Source organism: Ovis canadensis, chromosome 7 (assembly GCF_042477335.2).
Source record: "Ovis canadensis isolate MfBH-ARS-UI-01 breed Bighorn chromosome 7, ARS-UI_OviCan_v2, whole genome shotgun sequence".
In the NCBI taxonomy this organism is placed as follows: domain Eukaryota; kingdom Metazoa; phylum Chordata; class Mammalia; order Artiodactyla; family Bovidae; genus Ovis; species Ovis canadensis.
In genome coordinates, this window is record NC_091251.1 from 89,604,081 (window position 1) to 89,620,000 (window position 15,920).

The 15,920-nt window shown below is 38.1% G+C and overlaps 1 protein-coding gene across 2 annotated transcripts in view; it reads left to right on the forward strand.

Annotated features, from left to right (window-relative positions):
* Positions 1–14,369, forward strand: part of EIF2S1 (eukaryotic translation initiation factor 2 subunit alpha) — a 20,706-nt gene extending 6,337 nt beyond the window's left edge. For both annotated transcript variants that reach the window (XM_069596865.1, XM_069596864.1), the window contains exons 3-8: positions 5,051–5,130; positions 6,330–6,481; positions 10,458–10,564; positions 12,178–12,275; positions 13,031–13,174; positions 13,831–14,369. In XM_069596865.1, the coding sequence (XP_069452966.1) occupies positions 5,051–5,130; positions 6,330–6,481; positions 10,458–10,564; positions 12,178–12,275; positions 13,031–13,174; positions 13,831–13,956 (707 nt within the window). In that variant the 3' untranslated portion in view covers positions 13,957–14,369. The remainder of the gene's footprint in view (positions 1–5,050; positions 5,131–6,329; positions 6,482–10,457; positions 10,565–12,177; positions 12,276–13,030; positions 13,175–13,830) is intronic.
* The last annotated feature ends 1,551 nt before the right edge of the window (positions 14,370–15,920 follow it).

The following is a 15,920-nucleotide window of genomic DNA, read 5'->3' on the forward strand; positions in this document are numbered from 1 at the left end:
AAGTACCAGAGTTTCAGCTTTAGCATCACTCCCTCCAAAGAAATCCCAGGGCTTATCTACTTCAGAATGGACTGGTTGGATCTCCTTGCAGCCCAAGGGACTCGCAAGAGTCTTCGGCAACACCACACTTCAAAAGCATCAATTCTTCGGTGCTCATCTTTTCTTCACAGTCCAACTCTAACATCCATACATGACCGCAGGAAAAACCATAGCCTTGACTAGACGGACCTTTGTTGGCATAGTAATGTCTCTGCTTTTCAACATGCTATCTAGATTGGTCATAACTTTTCTTCCAAGGAGTAAGCATCTTTTAATTTCATGGCTGCAGTCAACATCTGCAGTGATTTTGGAGCCCAGAAAAATAAAGTCTGACACTGTTTCCACTGTTTCCCCATCTATTTCCCATGAAGTGATGGGGCCAGATGCCATGATCCTCGTTTTCTGAATGTTGAGCTTTAAGCCAACTTTTTCACTCTCCTCTTTCACTTTCATCAAGAGGCTTTTGAGTTCCTCTTCACTTTCTGCCATAAGGGTGGTGTCATCTGCATATCTGAGATTATTGATAATTCTCCTGGCAATCTTGATTCCAGCTTGTGCTTCTTCCAGTCCAGCGTTTCTCATGATGTACTCTGCATAGAAGTTAAATAAGCAGGGTGACAATATACAGCCTTGACGTACTCCTTTTCCTATTTGGAACCAGTCTGTTGTTCCATGTCCAGTTCTAACTGTTGCTTCCTGACTTGCATATAGATTTCTCAAGTGGCAGGTCAGGTAGTCTAGATAGATGTAAAAATGTATTTTCATAACAACATTGTTTGTACAGTGTAAGTTAAAAACATGAAACAACAATCTAAATTGTGGTTAAATAAATCTTGAGACAGCCAGGCAAAGCAGTTTTCTACAGAATGAAATCTGAATATTCTGATACAAAAAGATCTCCAAGATAAGATAGGAAAAAAAGCAAAGTGCAGAAGATCCTATAGAGAGGATCCATTTCTGATACTAGAAGTTTAAGTCCTGTTGGATAAACCATTCAACATAACTGCTGTCAACCCTAAGCAAGTATCTAAATGGATGGTAAATTTTATCCAAAACCAAAGGGAGCAACCAAAAGCAGGCTGAAACTGAAGGCAAGTTAACTCTTGGAAGACAGGAACTGCACTGGATAAGTTTTACAGCCTTTTGACTGAGTGCCATGTTATACCAAGCAGGGCAGTGAAGATTCTAAAGGAAAACCCACAGTCTTAATGACTTGAAAGCCAGAGGTAAGAGTTCTGGACAGCCACAACAATTGGAAAGTAGTGATAGGGATTAGAGAAAGAGACACAGAGAGAGCCCCTAAGTTTATATATAAAAATTCTGTTCAGATCTCTAGCTGACTCCTGAAACTACTTGTAGAGGTTAGACTGCAGGCAGCCCTTCAGGATAAAAATCTAAACAAATTTTGTTTGCTTTCCATTTGGGGAGACAGCTCTGTATAGTTTTGAATTCAAACAAGATAACTGCTAAAACAAATTGAGTATCCTTGAGAGTTCCCTGGCAGTACAGTGGTTAAGACTTTGTACCTTCGCTGCCAGAGGTGGGGGCTCAGTCCGTGATTGGGGAACTCAGACCCCACAAGCCATGCAGAGTGAACAACAACAACAACAAAATCAATGTCCTTAAGAGGAACCTAAAGGAATTCAGAGCCTCTGCCACGTATCTTTTCTAATGTCCAGGATACCATTCAGAATTGCTAAATATTTGAATGAACAGGAAAATATGACCCATTGAAAAAAGATAATCAGTGGAGACTGACCTAGAGATGACCCTGATGTTGCAGTTAGCAGGTAAGCATTTTAAATAATATGTTTTAAGTGCTCGAGGATATCAGAAAAATGTACTTGTAGTGAGTGAGCAGAAATCTTAGTGGAGAAATTAGAAACTCACATAAAGAACTAAATACAATTTCGAGAAATGAAAATTTTTTTAGTATCTAAAAAATTCAATGTATAGGCTAACATCAGATAAAAGATGACAGAAGGCTTCTTGAAATTTGAAGGTAGTTCATTTAAAAAGAACCAATCTGAAGAACTGAGAGGAAAAAAAGAGCAACCTATAAATAATCAAAAGCTTTATTCCAGAAGAAGAGAAGAGAAAGAAAAAGCAGAAAATACACTTGAAGAAACCATGACCAGAAGTTTCCCATATTTGCTGGGAGAAAAAATGTTTACAAATTAGAGAAGCTCAGGAAAACTGAAGCAGGATAAATACCAAGACCATATCTAGGAATACCAAACTATTGAAAAACAAAATCTTCAAAATAGGCAAGGAAAATGATGTTATTTACAGGGGAACAGTAATACAAATTACAATGGCATTCTTTTATTGGAAATAATGAAGGTCAGAGCATTGAATGACATCTGTAAAACACTGAAAGAAAATATCAAACCAGAATTCTGTTTCTAAAGAAAATATTCAGCAATAAAAATCAAATGAAGACATTATCAGGTAAATAGAAACTAGGGGAATTTCTTACAAGACAGAGCTGCATTATAAGAGATGGTAAAGGAAGTTGTTTAGGCTGAAAGATACTAGGTTGATGCAAAAGCATGGTTTCAGACCCTGAATTTTCAGTCATTATAACTAGGGTCAAACACATCTTTATTAATCAAAATAGGAACCATTACAATCGATACATTTTTGCAAAAGAGAAATAAGTTGGTTTGTTCCTGTAGCAAAAAAATCCATACTTCAGGATTTGATGAACTCTTGGAAAGCATTTTCTGCCTCCTCCTGGTTGTCGACTGCAAAAAGCTGTGAAGGTCTCGAAGAACAGGTAGCCAGTTGGCAAAAGGTCAGGTGTATATGACAGATGAGACGAAACTTCGTAGCCCAATTCATTCAACTTTGGAAGCTTTGGTTGTGCAAACGTGCGGTCAGGCATTGTTGCAGAGAAGAATTGGGCCCTTTCTGTTGACCAGTGCCAGCTGCAGGGTTGCAGTTTTCAGTGCATCTCATAGATTTGCTGAGGATACTTCTCAGATGTGATGGTTTCACTGGGATTTAGAAAGCTGCAGTGGATCAGACTGGCAGCAGACCACCAGACAGTGACGATGAGTTTTGCTGCAAGTTTGACTTTTAAGAAGTGCTTTGGAGCTTCTCGGTCCAACCACTGAGCTGGTCGTTGCTGGTTGTTGTATAAAATCTACTTTTTGCCACACGACAAAATCCATCTGAGAAACGGTTTGTTGTAGTTGCGTAGAATAAGAGAAGATGACACTTCAAAACGATTATTTTTTTGATTTGCGGGGAGTTCTTGAGGCACCCACTTACTGAGCTTTTTCACCGTTCCAATTTGCTTCAAATGCCAAATCACCATAGAATGGTCGACATTGAGTTCTTCGGCAACTTCTCGTGTAATTTTTAAGAGGATCAACTTCCATGATATTCTCCACTGTTCCCAACTTACGATGGCCAGCCACTATACTCCTCATCTTCAAGGCTCTCGTCTCCTCTGCAAAACTTCTTGAACCACCACTGCACTGTACGTTCATTAGCAGTTTTTGGGCCAAATGCGTTGTTGATGTTGCAGCTTATTTCCTGTGCTTTATGACCCATTTTGAACTCGAATAAGAAAATCACTCAGATTTATTTTTTGTCTACTATCATTTCCATAGACTATTTCCATAGTCTAAAATACATAAATACATATGAAATAAACAGCAAGTAATAATTCATTAGCAAAAAACATAAAGCAATAGTGCACGTTAAAATAATGTATAACAGCCACATTTAAGAATGTATTCCAGCAAATTTCGACAGTGCAAAACCAGTTACTTTTGCACCAACCTAATATGTGGGTAAAAGTGAAAGACCATTTTCTCTTTAATTCTTTTTTTTTCTTTAATTTTTATTGGGGTATAGTTGATTTACAATGTTGTGTTAGTTTCAGGTGTACAGCAAAGTGAATTAGTTATGCATATACATGTATCCAATCTTTTTTAGATTCTTTTCCCGTGTAAGCCATTATAGAGCTTTGAGTATAGTTATATGTAGCAGTGTGTATATGTCAATCCTGGTCTTCCAGTTTATCTCCCCATCTTATCCCCTGATAGCCATGAGTAATACTCCATTGTGTGTATGTACCACATCTTTATGCATTCCTCCATTGTTGGACATTTAGATTGCTTTCATGTCCTGGCTGTTGTAAATAGTGTTCCAGTGAACACTGGAACATTTAATTCTTTAAAATACATTTAACTTCTTGTCTCATTTTGTGCCCATGGGACTTTCATTTATGAAGGTGACTGGTGACATGGAGTAGCCATGTCATTGAAAGAAGATTTTTATGACTAAAGTTTCCCAGGAAATGGGGACCAAGCATGCTGTGCAAAGCCACATGAGGAAGCACTAGTTTTGATCAGGAGGCAGGAAGAGCAAGGGGAAACCTTAGGCCAGAGCCTGTATTGAGGTTTCCATGAAAAAGGCAAGGCAGGTCGTTGTAAACAGTTTACAGTTGGCTCATCTGAATAGTATGGGCAGTGCCTGGTGCACGGGGACTGTCTCTAGTTGTCTGGTATCTGGCTCTACGTCGGTTTAGGGCATGGGGCAGTATTGGCCTGATGTGTGGAACTTTGATGAGATGGTTAGGGACGTGGGCTCTGGGTTGGTTGATTTCCATGTGAAAGGCTCCCATTGAGCCCTTGGCTAGCGCTGGGCAGCAGAGTCTCTTCCCTGGTCAACCAGGCTACAGATGTCAGAACATCAAGCATACAGAAAACATGATACAGTTGATCCTCTGATGCTTAATAGACATGGTTTTAGCTCTCATTTGGATAATTGAAATTATTAGTTCCCTCTGCCCAGGTAACATTAATGATGACAAAAATTTACTTTCAAACATAATACTTTTACATAATACATGTACTTCTTATGCAGTTTTTTGTTGATACAATTTAAGTAGGAAATAAGTGTAGGTATGCCAACCCAGCAATATGGTTGTGAAAATTGTCAGAGTGATTTGTTGATACCTGGACAGAGATAATGTTTTCAAATTTTTCTCATATAGGATACATTGATTTGTCAAAAAGAAGAGTTTCACCAGAGGAAGCAATCAAATGTGAAGATAAATTTACCAAATCCAAAACTGTAAGTTGATTATTTAGTCAAATTAGTCCACTGTTCAATCTGTTTAATAAATAATATACATGGCGTGTTGCTGGCAGAAACAAAAACCTAGATTTTCTGTATCTGTATTTCCTTTTTCAGTTCTGTGTTTCACAGGAAAATAATTCGAAGACTTCATTTTGAAAGAGTGTGACTTCAGTGAGACAACATCAGTTGTCTCATGATGTTACTACCTTAAAGCACTGAAGTCTAATGTTCTCAGATCAGTACCAGACCATTAGTGTTTTTAAGCTCTTTTATGGGGAGAAGACAATGGCAACACACTCCAGTACTCTTGCCTGGAAGATCCCATGGACGGAGGAGCCTAGTAGGCTGCAGTCCATGGGGTCGCTGAGGGTCAGACACGACTGAGCGACTTCACTTTTCACTTTCATGCATTGGAGAAGGAAATGGCAACCCACTCCAATGTTCTTGCCTGGAGAGTCCCAGGGACGGCGGAGCCTGGTGGGCTGCCGTCTATGGGGTTGCACAGAGTTTGCAGCAGTGAGTAGGAGATGGGTAAGATTGAAGGGTAATTGTTAGAAGATAACAGAGCATAAGAAATACTAAAATCTCCATCCTGGTTCTATGTTCTCATGTTGTTGTTATGTGTGAGTGAGTGAGTGAGTGTGTGAGTGTGTGTGTGTGTATTGTGTCTGACTCTTTGCAACCCCATGGACTGCAGCCCACCAGGCTCCTCTGTCCATGGAATTTTCCAGGCAAGAATACTGGAGCAGGTTGCCATTTCCACATCCAGAGGATCTTCCCAATCCAGGGATCGAGCCCACATCTCTCGTGGAATAGTAGTCCTAATGTCTTATATTTGATCCATGTAAGAACTCTCTACAATAAAAAGGAGAGATACTGGTATCTCCCTTTTCTAGATGAGGAAACATATTCAAAGAGATTGGTTTGTCCCAGAATTGACTTGCTCCGGATCTTAGGCTATAAATGCTATACTGTTTGTATTTGTTCACCCACTTGAGTTCATTGTTAGCGAAAAGAAAATAATTATGGGAAAAAATGTTTTCATATGGTAGTCTTTTGTTAAGGAGTTATTCTAATCAAAGTAACCAAAGGTTTGTTTTTATATGCTGTCGTCTAAAATGTAAAAATATCTTTTTAAAAAAACATGTAGATCTCTTATCTTTGAATTGTTGTGCTCTTCATTTTTTTTCTAGGTTTACAGCATTCTTCGTCATGTTGCTGAGGTCTTAGAATACACCAAGGATGAGCAGCTGGAAAGCCTGTTCCAGAGGACTGCCTGGGTCTTCGATGACAAGTACAAGAGACCCGGATATGGTGCCTATGATGCATTTAAGCACGCAGTCTCGTAAGAACTCCTCCTTAGCTCTGCTTTTCCCTTGGTATTACAGCTGCTGGGCCTAGCACACAGGTTGAGAGCCTAACATTTAGTAACACAACATCCACGTAGGAAGTCCTTGTCAAATTTAGATTAAAATATTTTAGCATAAAAGGCCCATGATATGAGCCAGTCCTCTAAAGCTAAGCCTGTATGATTTGGTGTACCGTAGTTGGGTAGTTCTTTAAACCATCTGACACTATTGCCTTAAATCTTTTCCTCTCCAAGCTTTGTGTTTGTCCTCAGTGACTTCAGGGCCAGCATAGACATTTCATTTAAACTGTAATCTCTTGTTTCCTTTACCTCAGTTGCTTAGACCTTCAGCCGATGCCATGTTAGCCAGTTTTCCATATGACCTCACCCTGTGTCTTACTGTCACCAGGATTTGCTCCTCCAAAATCTTTAATTCACACATTCTGTTCTTTCATCACGGCCTCCTGTCCTTCCAGCTGCCACACTGTCCTACTCTGTCGTCTTAATTCTTACATCAGGCTCTGATTCCAGACCCTTTTATCCTCCCTGTCTTTTCACCTTTTCCTGCCTCTTTCTTACGCAGTATAGACACACCGTGGTCCATCATTTCAATAACTTTCTTGCAAACATCATGAGCTTTGCCCTGTTTTTCCTTCTGTTACATCCAGCCTTGGAGCGATGTTCCTGCCTTCTCTGCATAGAGACTGCTGGGTGCTGCTAGGGAAAACCAGTCTTACAGGTTGGTGCCACTGCATATTCATGGTCTCCAGCCTCAGCTGGGCCGGAACTGCTGCCCCACACCCTCTTTGCTCCTGATCACTTCTTCCTCCCATTCTTAGACTGGCTGTTTCAGAACTTCTCCACACTTCCCCAGATACCCACTCTATCCCTCTTCCCTCCCTCTCACCTGCTGCGCTCACTGCCTGAAAAAGAAGCCATTGCACAGCATTACCTCCGTTTCCTCCCACCGTCTCATCCAACTTACCTCCTTCCCACCTGTCGTTACCTCCTGTGCTCCTGTCACACTGGATTCGGGTCCTTCTGCTCTCAGACTAATCGTACCACCTGTGCCCAGTCATTCCTGAGGAGTATCATCTCCATCTGTTATTCCCTCCCTTGAGTCTTCAGCCTTTTTCTTTATTGGTTTTGCTTTATCAGCATAAAAATATGCTCAGATTTTTCCCATTGATACTAAAAAACCTTTCAACCTGCCCTCTACTTTGCTCCTGTAGGAAGCACTGTGTCCTCTCCTTTTAACAGCCAGACTTAAGTTCTCTGTACTTACTGTCTCTACTTCTGCCCCTCCCACTCCTTCTAGATGTCAGTACTTCACAAGCAGCCTCACCACTGCATCGGTACTTGCCAGCTCCTGTCCTGCCAAGGGAGATTAGTCTCTTCACCCCTCAGAATGACCAAGTGGGACTTTGAACACTTAGAGCCTGCATCATGCCTACTCACCTGAGGCTCCAGATTTCCTTCCACCTTACGCCCTCCCCTCATGCGACTTAATTTTTTTATGTCAAATTGTGGGAAAGGGGAGAAGAGTAATAGTTATGACAGCAAACATATATATCATTCTCACAACCACCTGTGGTATAAGAGCTATTACTCCTATCTTATGGATGAGGAAATTGAGGCAGAGATTAAATTGTCCATGTTCACACAGCTACAAATGGTGGAGCCAGGATTCAAACACAAGCATTCTAGGTCCGTCCAGAGTTTATGCTATTGAGCATCAAGCACTGCTTTATATTTCTGTCCTTCCTGCCTTTAGTCTTGGGCTCCTCAGTCAGTACGTCTCTTACCTCGGTTTGCTGTCATCATTGGCCCTGCTTGCAGCTTCTGCCTCCTGCACCTTCTCCATTACTGCTCTGCGTTAACATTCTTAACAAATTAACATTCATCCTAGTGAATTAATCTTCATTATTCACCATTAAAGTTCTTTTCTTGCTTCGTCAGCCATGTTGCAACTGTCCAGATTTAACTCATCATAATTTGATGCCACATGTGCTGTTTTGTTTTTTTTTTTCCTTTTAGTTACAATTTCTGAGATAGTTGGAAACAAATAGTTGGAAAGTTTTTTGTCTCCAAAGCCATTTTGGTCACTTATTAGTGGTAACCACTGTTCTGAAATTATGTGTGTGTCATTATCATTTATGGTATTGATACATGTAAATGTGTGAATAGATTATTAAAAGTACATACAGAATCTTTTTTATGTTTTAAAATGTTTAAACAAAAAAACAATTTATCATTGTGACAGGTTTTCAATACTTTACATTTTTACTTGGGATGCTGTTACTGTAAATTTCAGTAATCTGTTACTGTAAATTTGAGAAATCTATCAATTTCTCCAAATTGATACATGTATGCCTACTTCATATTAACTTCTATATAGTATTTACTTATGAGAACATGCCCTTTTTTTTTGTTCCTCTATTAAAAAAATGTTTAGGTAATCCCCTCTGTTTTTCAAATAGTGCTGTGTGACTATCCATGTACACGTCTCTGTGTATACATTTGGAAATTTCTAAGATAGATACCTCGGAATAGAATTGTTGAGTCATGGGACTGATTATATGTACCTTTAAATTTACTTAGTTTTGTTAAAGTTTCTCCAGATTGGTTCTATAGTTTATAGTCCTTTTAGCAATTATGAGTGTTTCTATTTCTCTTCATCAGCATTTGATATATATCTCAGATTTTTCTTTTCTTCTTGCCAAACAGATTGATGTCCAATAGTGTCTTGTTTGGGTTTGCGTTTTGCTGGTTGGTGGAAGTTGACCACTTTTCATATGTTAATTGACCATTTGTCTTTTGTGAAACATAAGTTCGTCTCATTTTCTTTTTTTTCTGTTGGTTTGTCTTTCAGTATCAGTATATCAGAATTTTCTTAAAACAGTCTTGTTAAAATCCTACCATTCTTTTAGTCATTATTTCTTTTTTCCATTTTTTAATTTGTTCAACAAACATGCCAGTGAACAAGACTCTGGTCCCTGTTTGTGGCACTTACAAGGGTGAGATGAAATGCCACTTCATTCATAAAGCCCTTCCTGACCCCACTGATACCTTCCTCACCTCACCCCAGAAGTGCAAAAATGCCCTTCTTCTTTTTTTTTTTAATTTTTTCCCACGTTTTTGTTCTTTTTGAGCTCCTTGAAGCAAGGACTGCTGATTACGTGGATATGCTTAATTACAGTGGGATGCGAGACAGAAGCAGGATTCATTTTACTGCACTTTGAGAGTGCTGCAGTTTTACAGATTGAAGTTCTGTGGCAACGCTGCATCAAGCAAATCTGTTGGTGCCAGTTTTCCAACAGCCTTTGCTCACTTCATGTCTCTGTGTCACATTTTGAGAATTCTTGTAATATTTCAAACTTTTTCAATATTTTGTTGTGATCTGTGATCCCTCGATGTTACTATTGCAAGAAGATTACATACATCTTCCTGAAGACTCAGATGATGGGTGCCATTTTTTAGGAATGAAGTATTTTTAACAAAAAACAACAGTATGGCATAGGCGTAACTTTTATATGCACTGAGGAACCAAACGTGTGACTCACTTTATTGCTAAACGTGCTTTATTGTGGTCTAGAACTGAACCCACAATATCTTCAAGGTATGCCTGTATAGGAGACATTGAATTGCTTGCTTTAGTCAGATCTCTAAATTTTTTTCTTTTAATAATGATCATTTGGGTGTTTTCTTTTTGTCATACAGGCCTAAGCACTGCAGTTGCATTATCTCATTTAATTCTGCAGTCCAGTGAGATACACGGTTTTTATTCTTGATTTACACATTTGGAAATTGAGATCTAGAAAGGCCCCCAAGCACAAAGCTATTAAATTGTGAAGCTAAGATTTGAACTCTTAATTCTGACACTAAACACTGTGTTCTTAAACATTATTCTGTTATGTTTGGTGTCCTAATTATCAGTAAAGTAACCTTGACATTTTGTTGTGTTTTCTTTCAGAGACCCATCTATTTTGGATAGCTTAGATTTGAATGAAGATGAACGGGAAGTACTCATTAACAATATTAATAGGCGTTTGACCCCACAGGCTGTCAAAATTCGAGCAGGTAAATGATTTTTTAAATGCTGTTTAAAATATTTTGCATGTACCAGAAAAGCTATTAAATAATGAGCCTAACCAAAGAATACGTTGCTACATCAACATCTACCTTTTTCTAAATGTTTGTTTTTCACAGCGAGAAAAGCTAAAGAAATTAAGTAATTTTTGCTTCTACTGAGTTATCATAAAATGCATATATATTGACACAAGTAAATGAGCTCAGCTCACCTTAAGTTTTTTGGGTGGAGTGATTATTTTGTTTTAGTGCATGCTTTAAAATTCTGACAGTACAGTAATATCCTCCCATGCCTCTGGATTAACCACTGTTAATTTGGGATCTGTTCTTTCAGACATTTTTTTCTATACCTATGCTGTATAGGAATGTATGCTGTTTATGTTCAGATATAAGTTTTTATGTTTTCGTAAGAATGGGATCATAGTGTGCACCATTTTCTTCAACTAGCTATTTCTACTTGGTGTACTATGGCTGCCCTTCCCTGTAGAACTTGCGGATCATTCTCATTTTGAATGTTAGGTAATATTGCATAGAATAATATACCTTGATATCAGCCAGTCTCCTCTTGATGAATGTTCAGGTTGGGCCGGTCTTTTTTACTGTAGTTGACCCTTAAACAGCGTATAAGAGGATTGCCCACCCTCTGTGCACTCGAAAATTCATATATAACCTCGTCAGTCCTGTGTGTCTGTGATTCTGCATCCGAGATTCAACTACCATGGTTCATGTAGTATTCTAGTGTTTACTTTTGAAAAAAATCAACATGTAAGGAGACCATGCAGTTCAAGGCTGTATTGTTAAGGGTCAACTAACTATATTACAAAAAACACTGCATTTTAACACCTTTATACACATAGACTTACCCCTTTATACAGGTGTTCTACAAGGCAAATTCTTAAAAGTAGGATTGCTGGGTCAGAGTATGCAGTTATTCTAGACAATTTGTAGGTATATTATTTTGGTTTTATATAATTTTATTTATTTGGGGGGCTTTGCTGGGTCTTTGTTGCTGTGCAGGAGAGTTGCCGTGTACGGACTTCGCATTGTGGTGGCTTCTCTTGTTGCAGAGCAAAGGCTCTAGGGTGCTTGGGCTTCAGTAGTTGTAGCCCCTGAGCACAGGCTCAGATGTTGTAGCACATCAGTCTAGTTGCTCCATCTGGATCTAGGATCGAACCCATCTCCTGCACTGGCAGGCAGATCCTTGACCAGAGTCACCAGGGAAGCCCCCATGGTTATTATTTCATTCAGATTTCATCACACTCCTCCTAACCATTTCACAAATAAGGAACTGAAGCACAGAGGGGTTGGAATTATGATTTCAACCCAAATATAGCCCAAATTCAAGATGTTTGTTAAATTTCTCTTTTTTATAGTTTCATCATTCAGGAGCTTGATATTGATGAGAAGATATGATATCACTGCATGTTCAGATATTTTTAAATATGAAAGTTAATAGCTGGGGTTGATTTATAATTGAAAGGGTGATGAAAGCTTTCATAAGTATTTGAGTACTAATGTATTTGTCATATCTCTGGTTTCTTTTTAAACTTAAAAAAATTTTTTTGCATATTTTGGAGTAAGCTTTTGAATTTTTATAATTTTAGATATTGAAGTGGCTTGTTATGGCTATGAAGGCATTGATGCCGTAAAAGAAGCTCTGAGAGCGGGTTTGAATTGTTCTACAGAAACCATGCCCATCAAGGTGAGTAGCCTGTTCTCCCTCCCTACTGAAATATCCACTTAATCCAAATTAAATCCAGATTTTTTTTTAATGGTGATATTTCATATCAAGTGTCATTAAAAGTGGTTCTTAATGATACTGCTAGAGAATGTTTAAAATTATGTGTAGGCTTTTGTTGTAGCTACTGCTGCTGTCACTATGGATAGAGATTCCTATTGGTATTTAGTGCCAAAGAACCAGCTGTGCTAAACCTCCTTTACAATAAGTAGCCACAGTGCCCATTATGCTCACAGAGTCTTGAAAAGGACAATATGTTATCTTACATTCACACACAACTTTAAGGAGGTTTGGGTTGACTCTTTCATTAGCAATAAAATTAACTGGATGACTGTTAATCAGAATCACTTAGAAGAATTTCTTCCATTGGTTTAGTTTAGAACCAAATAGAGATCTTTTTTGTTTGTTTTAGAGACAGATTATCCATTGTGCCAGTGATGCCTATAGTTAGCTTAACCACCAAAGATCCAGAAGTCATAATTCTTCATTTTTGGTATGCAGTAGACTGCTTCTACTACTGGGTTACATCATAGTACCAGTTAGCTTCAATTAACTTCTACTACATTAACAAACTACCCCAAGTTGCTGTGCTGCAGAATTGGGAGTAAATTTAGGGATGATTTGTTTTTAAAGCACCAGATGAGCAAAATGATTCTCAAACATCCTAATTATTATGTGGTCTGTAGGTACATTCATACTTGAATTTTTGTCTTCCTTAGATTAATCTAATAGCTCCTCCTCGGTATGTAATGACTACAACCACCCTGGAGAGAACAGAAGGCCTCTCTGTCCTCAATCAAGCTATGGCTGTTATAAAAGAAAAAATTGAGGAAAAGAGGGGCGTCTTCAATGTTCAAATGGAGGTGAGGTCAATACTGGGATTTTTGCCTTGTTACTAAAGTTTTTAAGAAGTTTCAATCATATAACTGGTTTGTCTTCTAAAATATCTGATCAGTGACTTATAAAACATGAGCTATGTTTAAAACTACAAGTCCTCTAAGTATAAAATAGTCATTGACTCTAGTTCCTAAAAGGGTTTTAAAAGTAAATAAGAACTATCATGGGGTGGTTATTCAAGACTGTGGTCACTGGTCTCTCAAATGAAAAAAATAAAGACAATGATAATAACTGAAAAAAGAAAGAAGTGATTGATTATTGTCAGAATTTAGAATGCTTGAAGTATGATTTCAGAATGAGGAACTACAATAGTGTCCTATGTTTTTCTCATCTCAACAAGAATAAAACCAAATTTTCATATATAGTTTTCAAAATAAATTTCTTCTGTGGAAGAAATTTTGAAGCCAGAAGATGGATTTTTACAGGTCATCTTTTTGTGTGTTTGAAAGATATAGCCACTATACAGCCAATATATTTTTTCAGTTTTATTATCTCATGGAATTTATTGGTAGTATTTCGGCGCTCAGAATAAGAGTTAAAATATCAGGCAGTAATAGTATTGAAACTGAATCTGTGTGTGTTTAACTACATTCACATTGAAATTGTGCCTCTGCTTCCACAGCCCAAAGTGGTCACAGATACAGATGAGACCGAACTTGCAAGGCAGCTGGAGAGGCTTGAGAGAGAAAATGCAGAAGTGGATGGAGATGATGATGCAGAAGAAATGGAAGCCAAAGCTGACGATTAACTTTGTGGGAAACAGAGTCCAGTTTAAGGAACACAAAGCAGCCTTCCTGGCTGTAAACCCTAGACTTAAAAGTTTTCCAGTATTGAAAACGTCAAAGCTGAATATTTTTTAAGTATTTAAATGTTCCAACAGACCAAAATAAGAAATGCCCTCCTAAATGTTAGCTGTTTTCACACAGGAGCTCCAACACCTTGAGCATTTTTTAAGGGAGTGGCCTGATTTCACTAGAGACAGATCTTCAAGACGAGACATAAATTGGGCTTATGATTTCCATTTCTGATATCTCCAGATTGGCACCCCTTTGTAGTTTAGTGCCTCCATAAGATTTACCAGAGGCACTCAAAGCAAATAGTTCCAACCTTTCTATATAAAATGTATCAAGCAAACATTAAATAAATTTCTGGGATATTTAACCATAGGTTTCTTCCTTATTATCACCAGTTAAAAGCATTACAATTCCTAAGAATTTCATTTTATTTGAAATGTAGTAATTTAAAGGCAGGTGACCAGAGGATAAGTATAGCAGATCCTTTCAAAAGGAAGGTTTACAGAGACTTTGCCAGTGGTCCAGTAGTCAGGACTCCATGCTTTAACAGCTGAGGGCCTGGGTTTGATCCCTGGTTAGGGAGCTGAGATCCCATGAGCCGTGTGCTGTGTGCCAGGCACCTTCTCTCCCCACCAACCCCCCCCCCCCTTAATAAAGAGGATTTAGAGAACATTTTAATTAGTGAAAGTTTACTCCTAGGGGAAAAAAGCCTTAAAATGTAACTAAAGAATTACATTAGTTGAGTGCCTTTTACCTATTTGAGACTGATGACAACATGTGGTCAGAAGGAGAGTTTATCACACCGGTCCTTGTTGGTGTACTAAGCTGCTTGTCTTGAGTTTGTAATTCAAGTTGGTAAAGGGGGAGGGGGGTTGTTTTTGTGTTTCTTTAACTTTAGTTTTTTGGTTTTGTTTTTTTTTTTTAAGAAAAAAATGCTGCTTTGTAAATTTAGTTATTTTGAGTATCATTGCCCAACTTTTAGGTTTTTTTTTTCCAGTAAAATATTTGCTAGGTGCCACCTTAGAGTTTCACTTCTCTTCCTAACAGGTTAGGGATCTGTTTGATCACATTAACAATCGTTTTTCAAAATGTTTCCATCACTTTTTCCTTTAAGAACTGATTGTTTTAAAGGTGAATAAATAATATATACAAAGGCAAATAAATTTCATAGATAACACATGGTTTGCAGTTACAGCTACAGTGGCCAAGGTGTAGCAAGTCTTGAGTTGACTTTGGTTTACTTCATAAATTTAATCTCTTAGGATACTTGAGGTACTAGATAAATTAATTTTACTAATTATTCCCAAGAATAGCTGTTTAGATACTTAGAAGATTAAATCTAACCCACCTTACTCAATCCAGGACTGGACTTAACTCGCTGTTAAAAGGACTGGAAAATAGAAAAGTGTTGGTGAGACATTTAAGCTGTTTGTGAAGGTTTGTCCCTTTGTTTAATTTAGCAGCCTCTACTAGCTCTTTAGATCCAGGTCTAAAAATATAACTTTTTATGAGGGAGCCATGACTGCTAGCTTGCATGCCATCCTGGGAATATTTAGAGGAGAATCTGGATGTATTCAAATCATAATTTTCACTTCAGTTTTTTTCTGAGGAGTTAAAAAGTCTGTAAAACTCACAGCATCACAAATGTTATCAAACTATATAACAGGTGCTCCTTAAATGTTTGTTGTAAGCAGAGGAATTGAATTTTCACTTTGTTCACTGGATTTTTTAATACTTCAAAAGCCATAACTGTTGAGAAATACTGGTGGCATCCGTGGTGAGTGGTTTATATCCTATGCAGGCCTTTTGTTTAATTCCACAACAATTTTGCAAATTTATGACCCTTGCCAGAGAAAAAGATCAATACCTCACTGATGATGGAAAGAACTAAGTAAACTTTCCCTGCTGACCTAAAAGT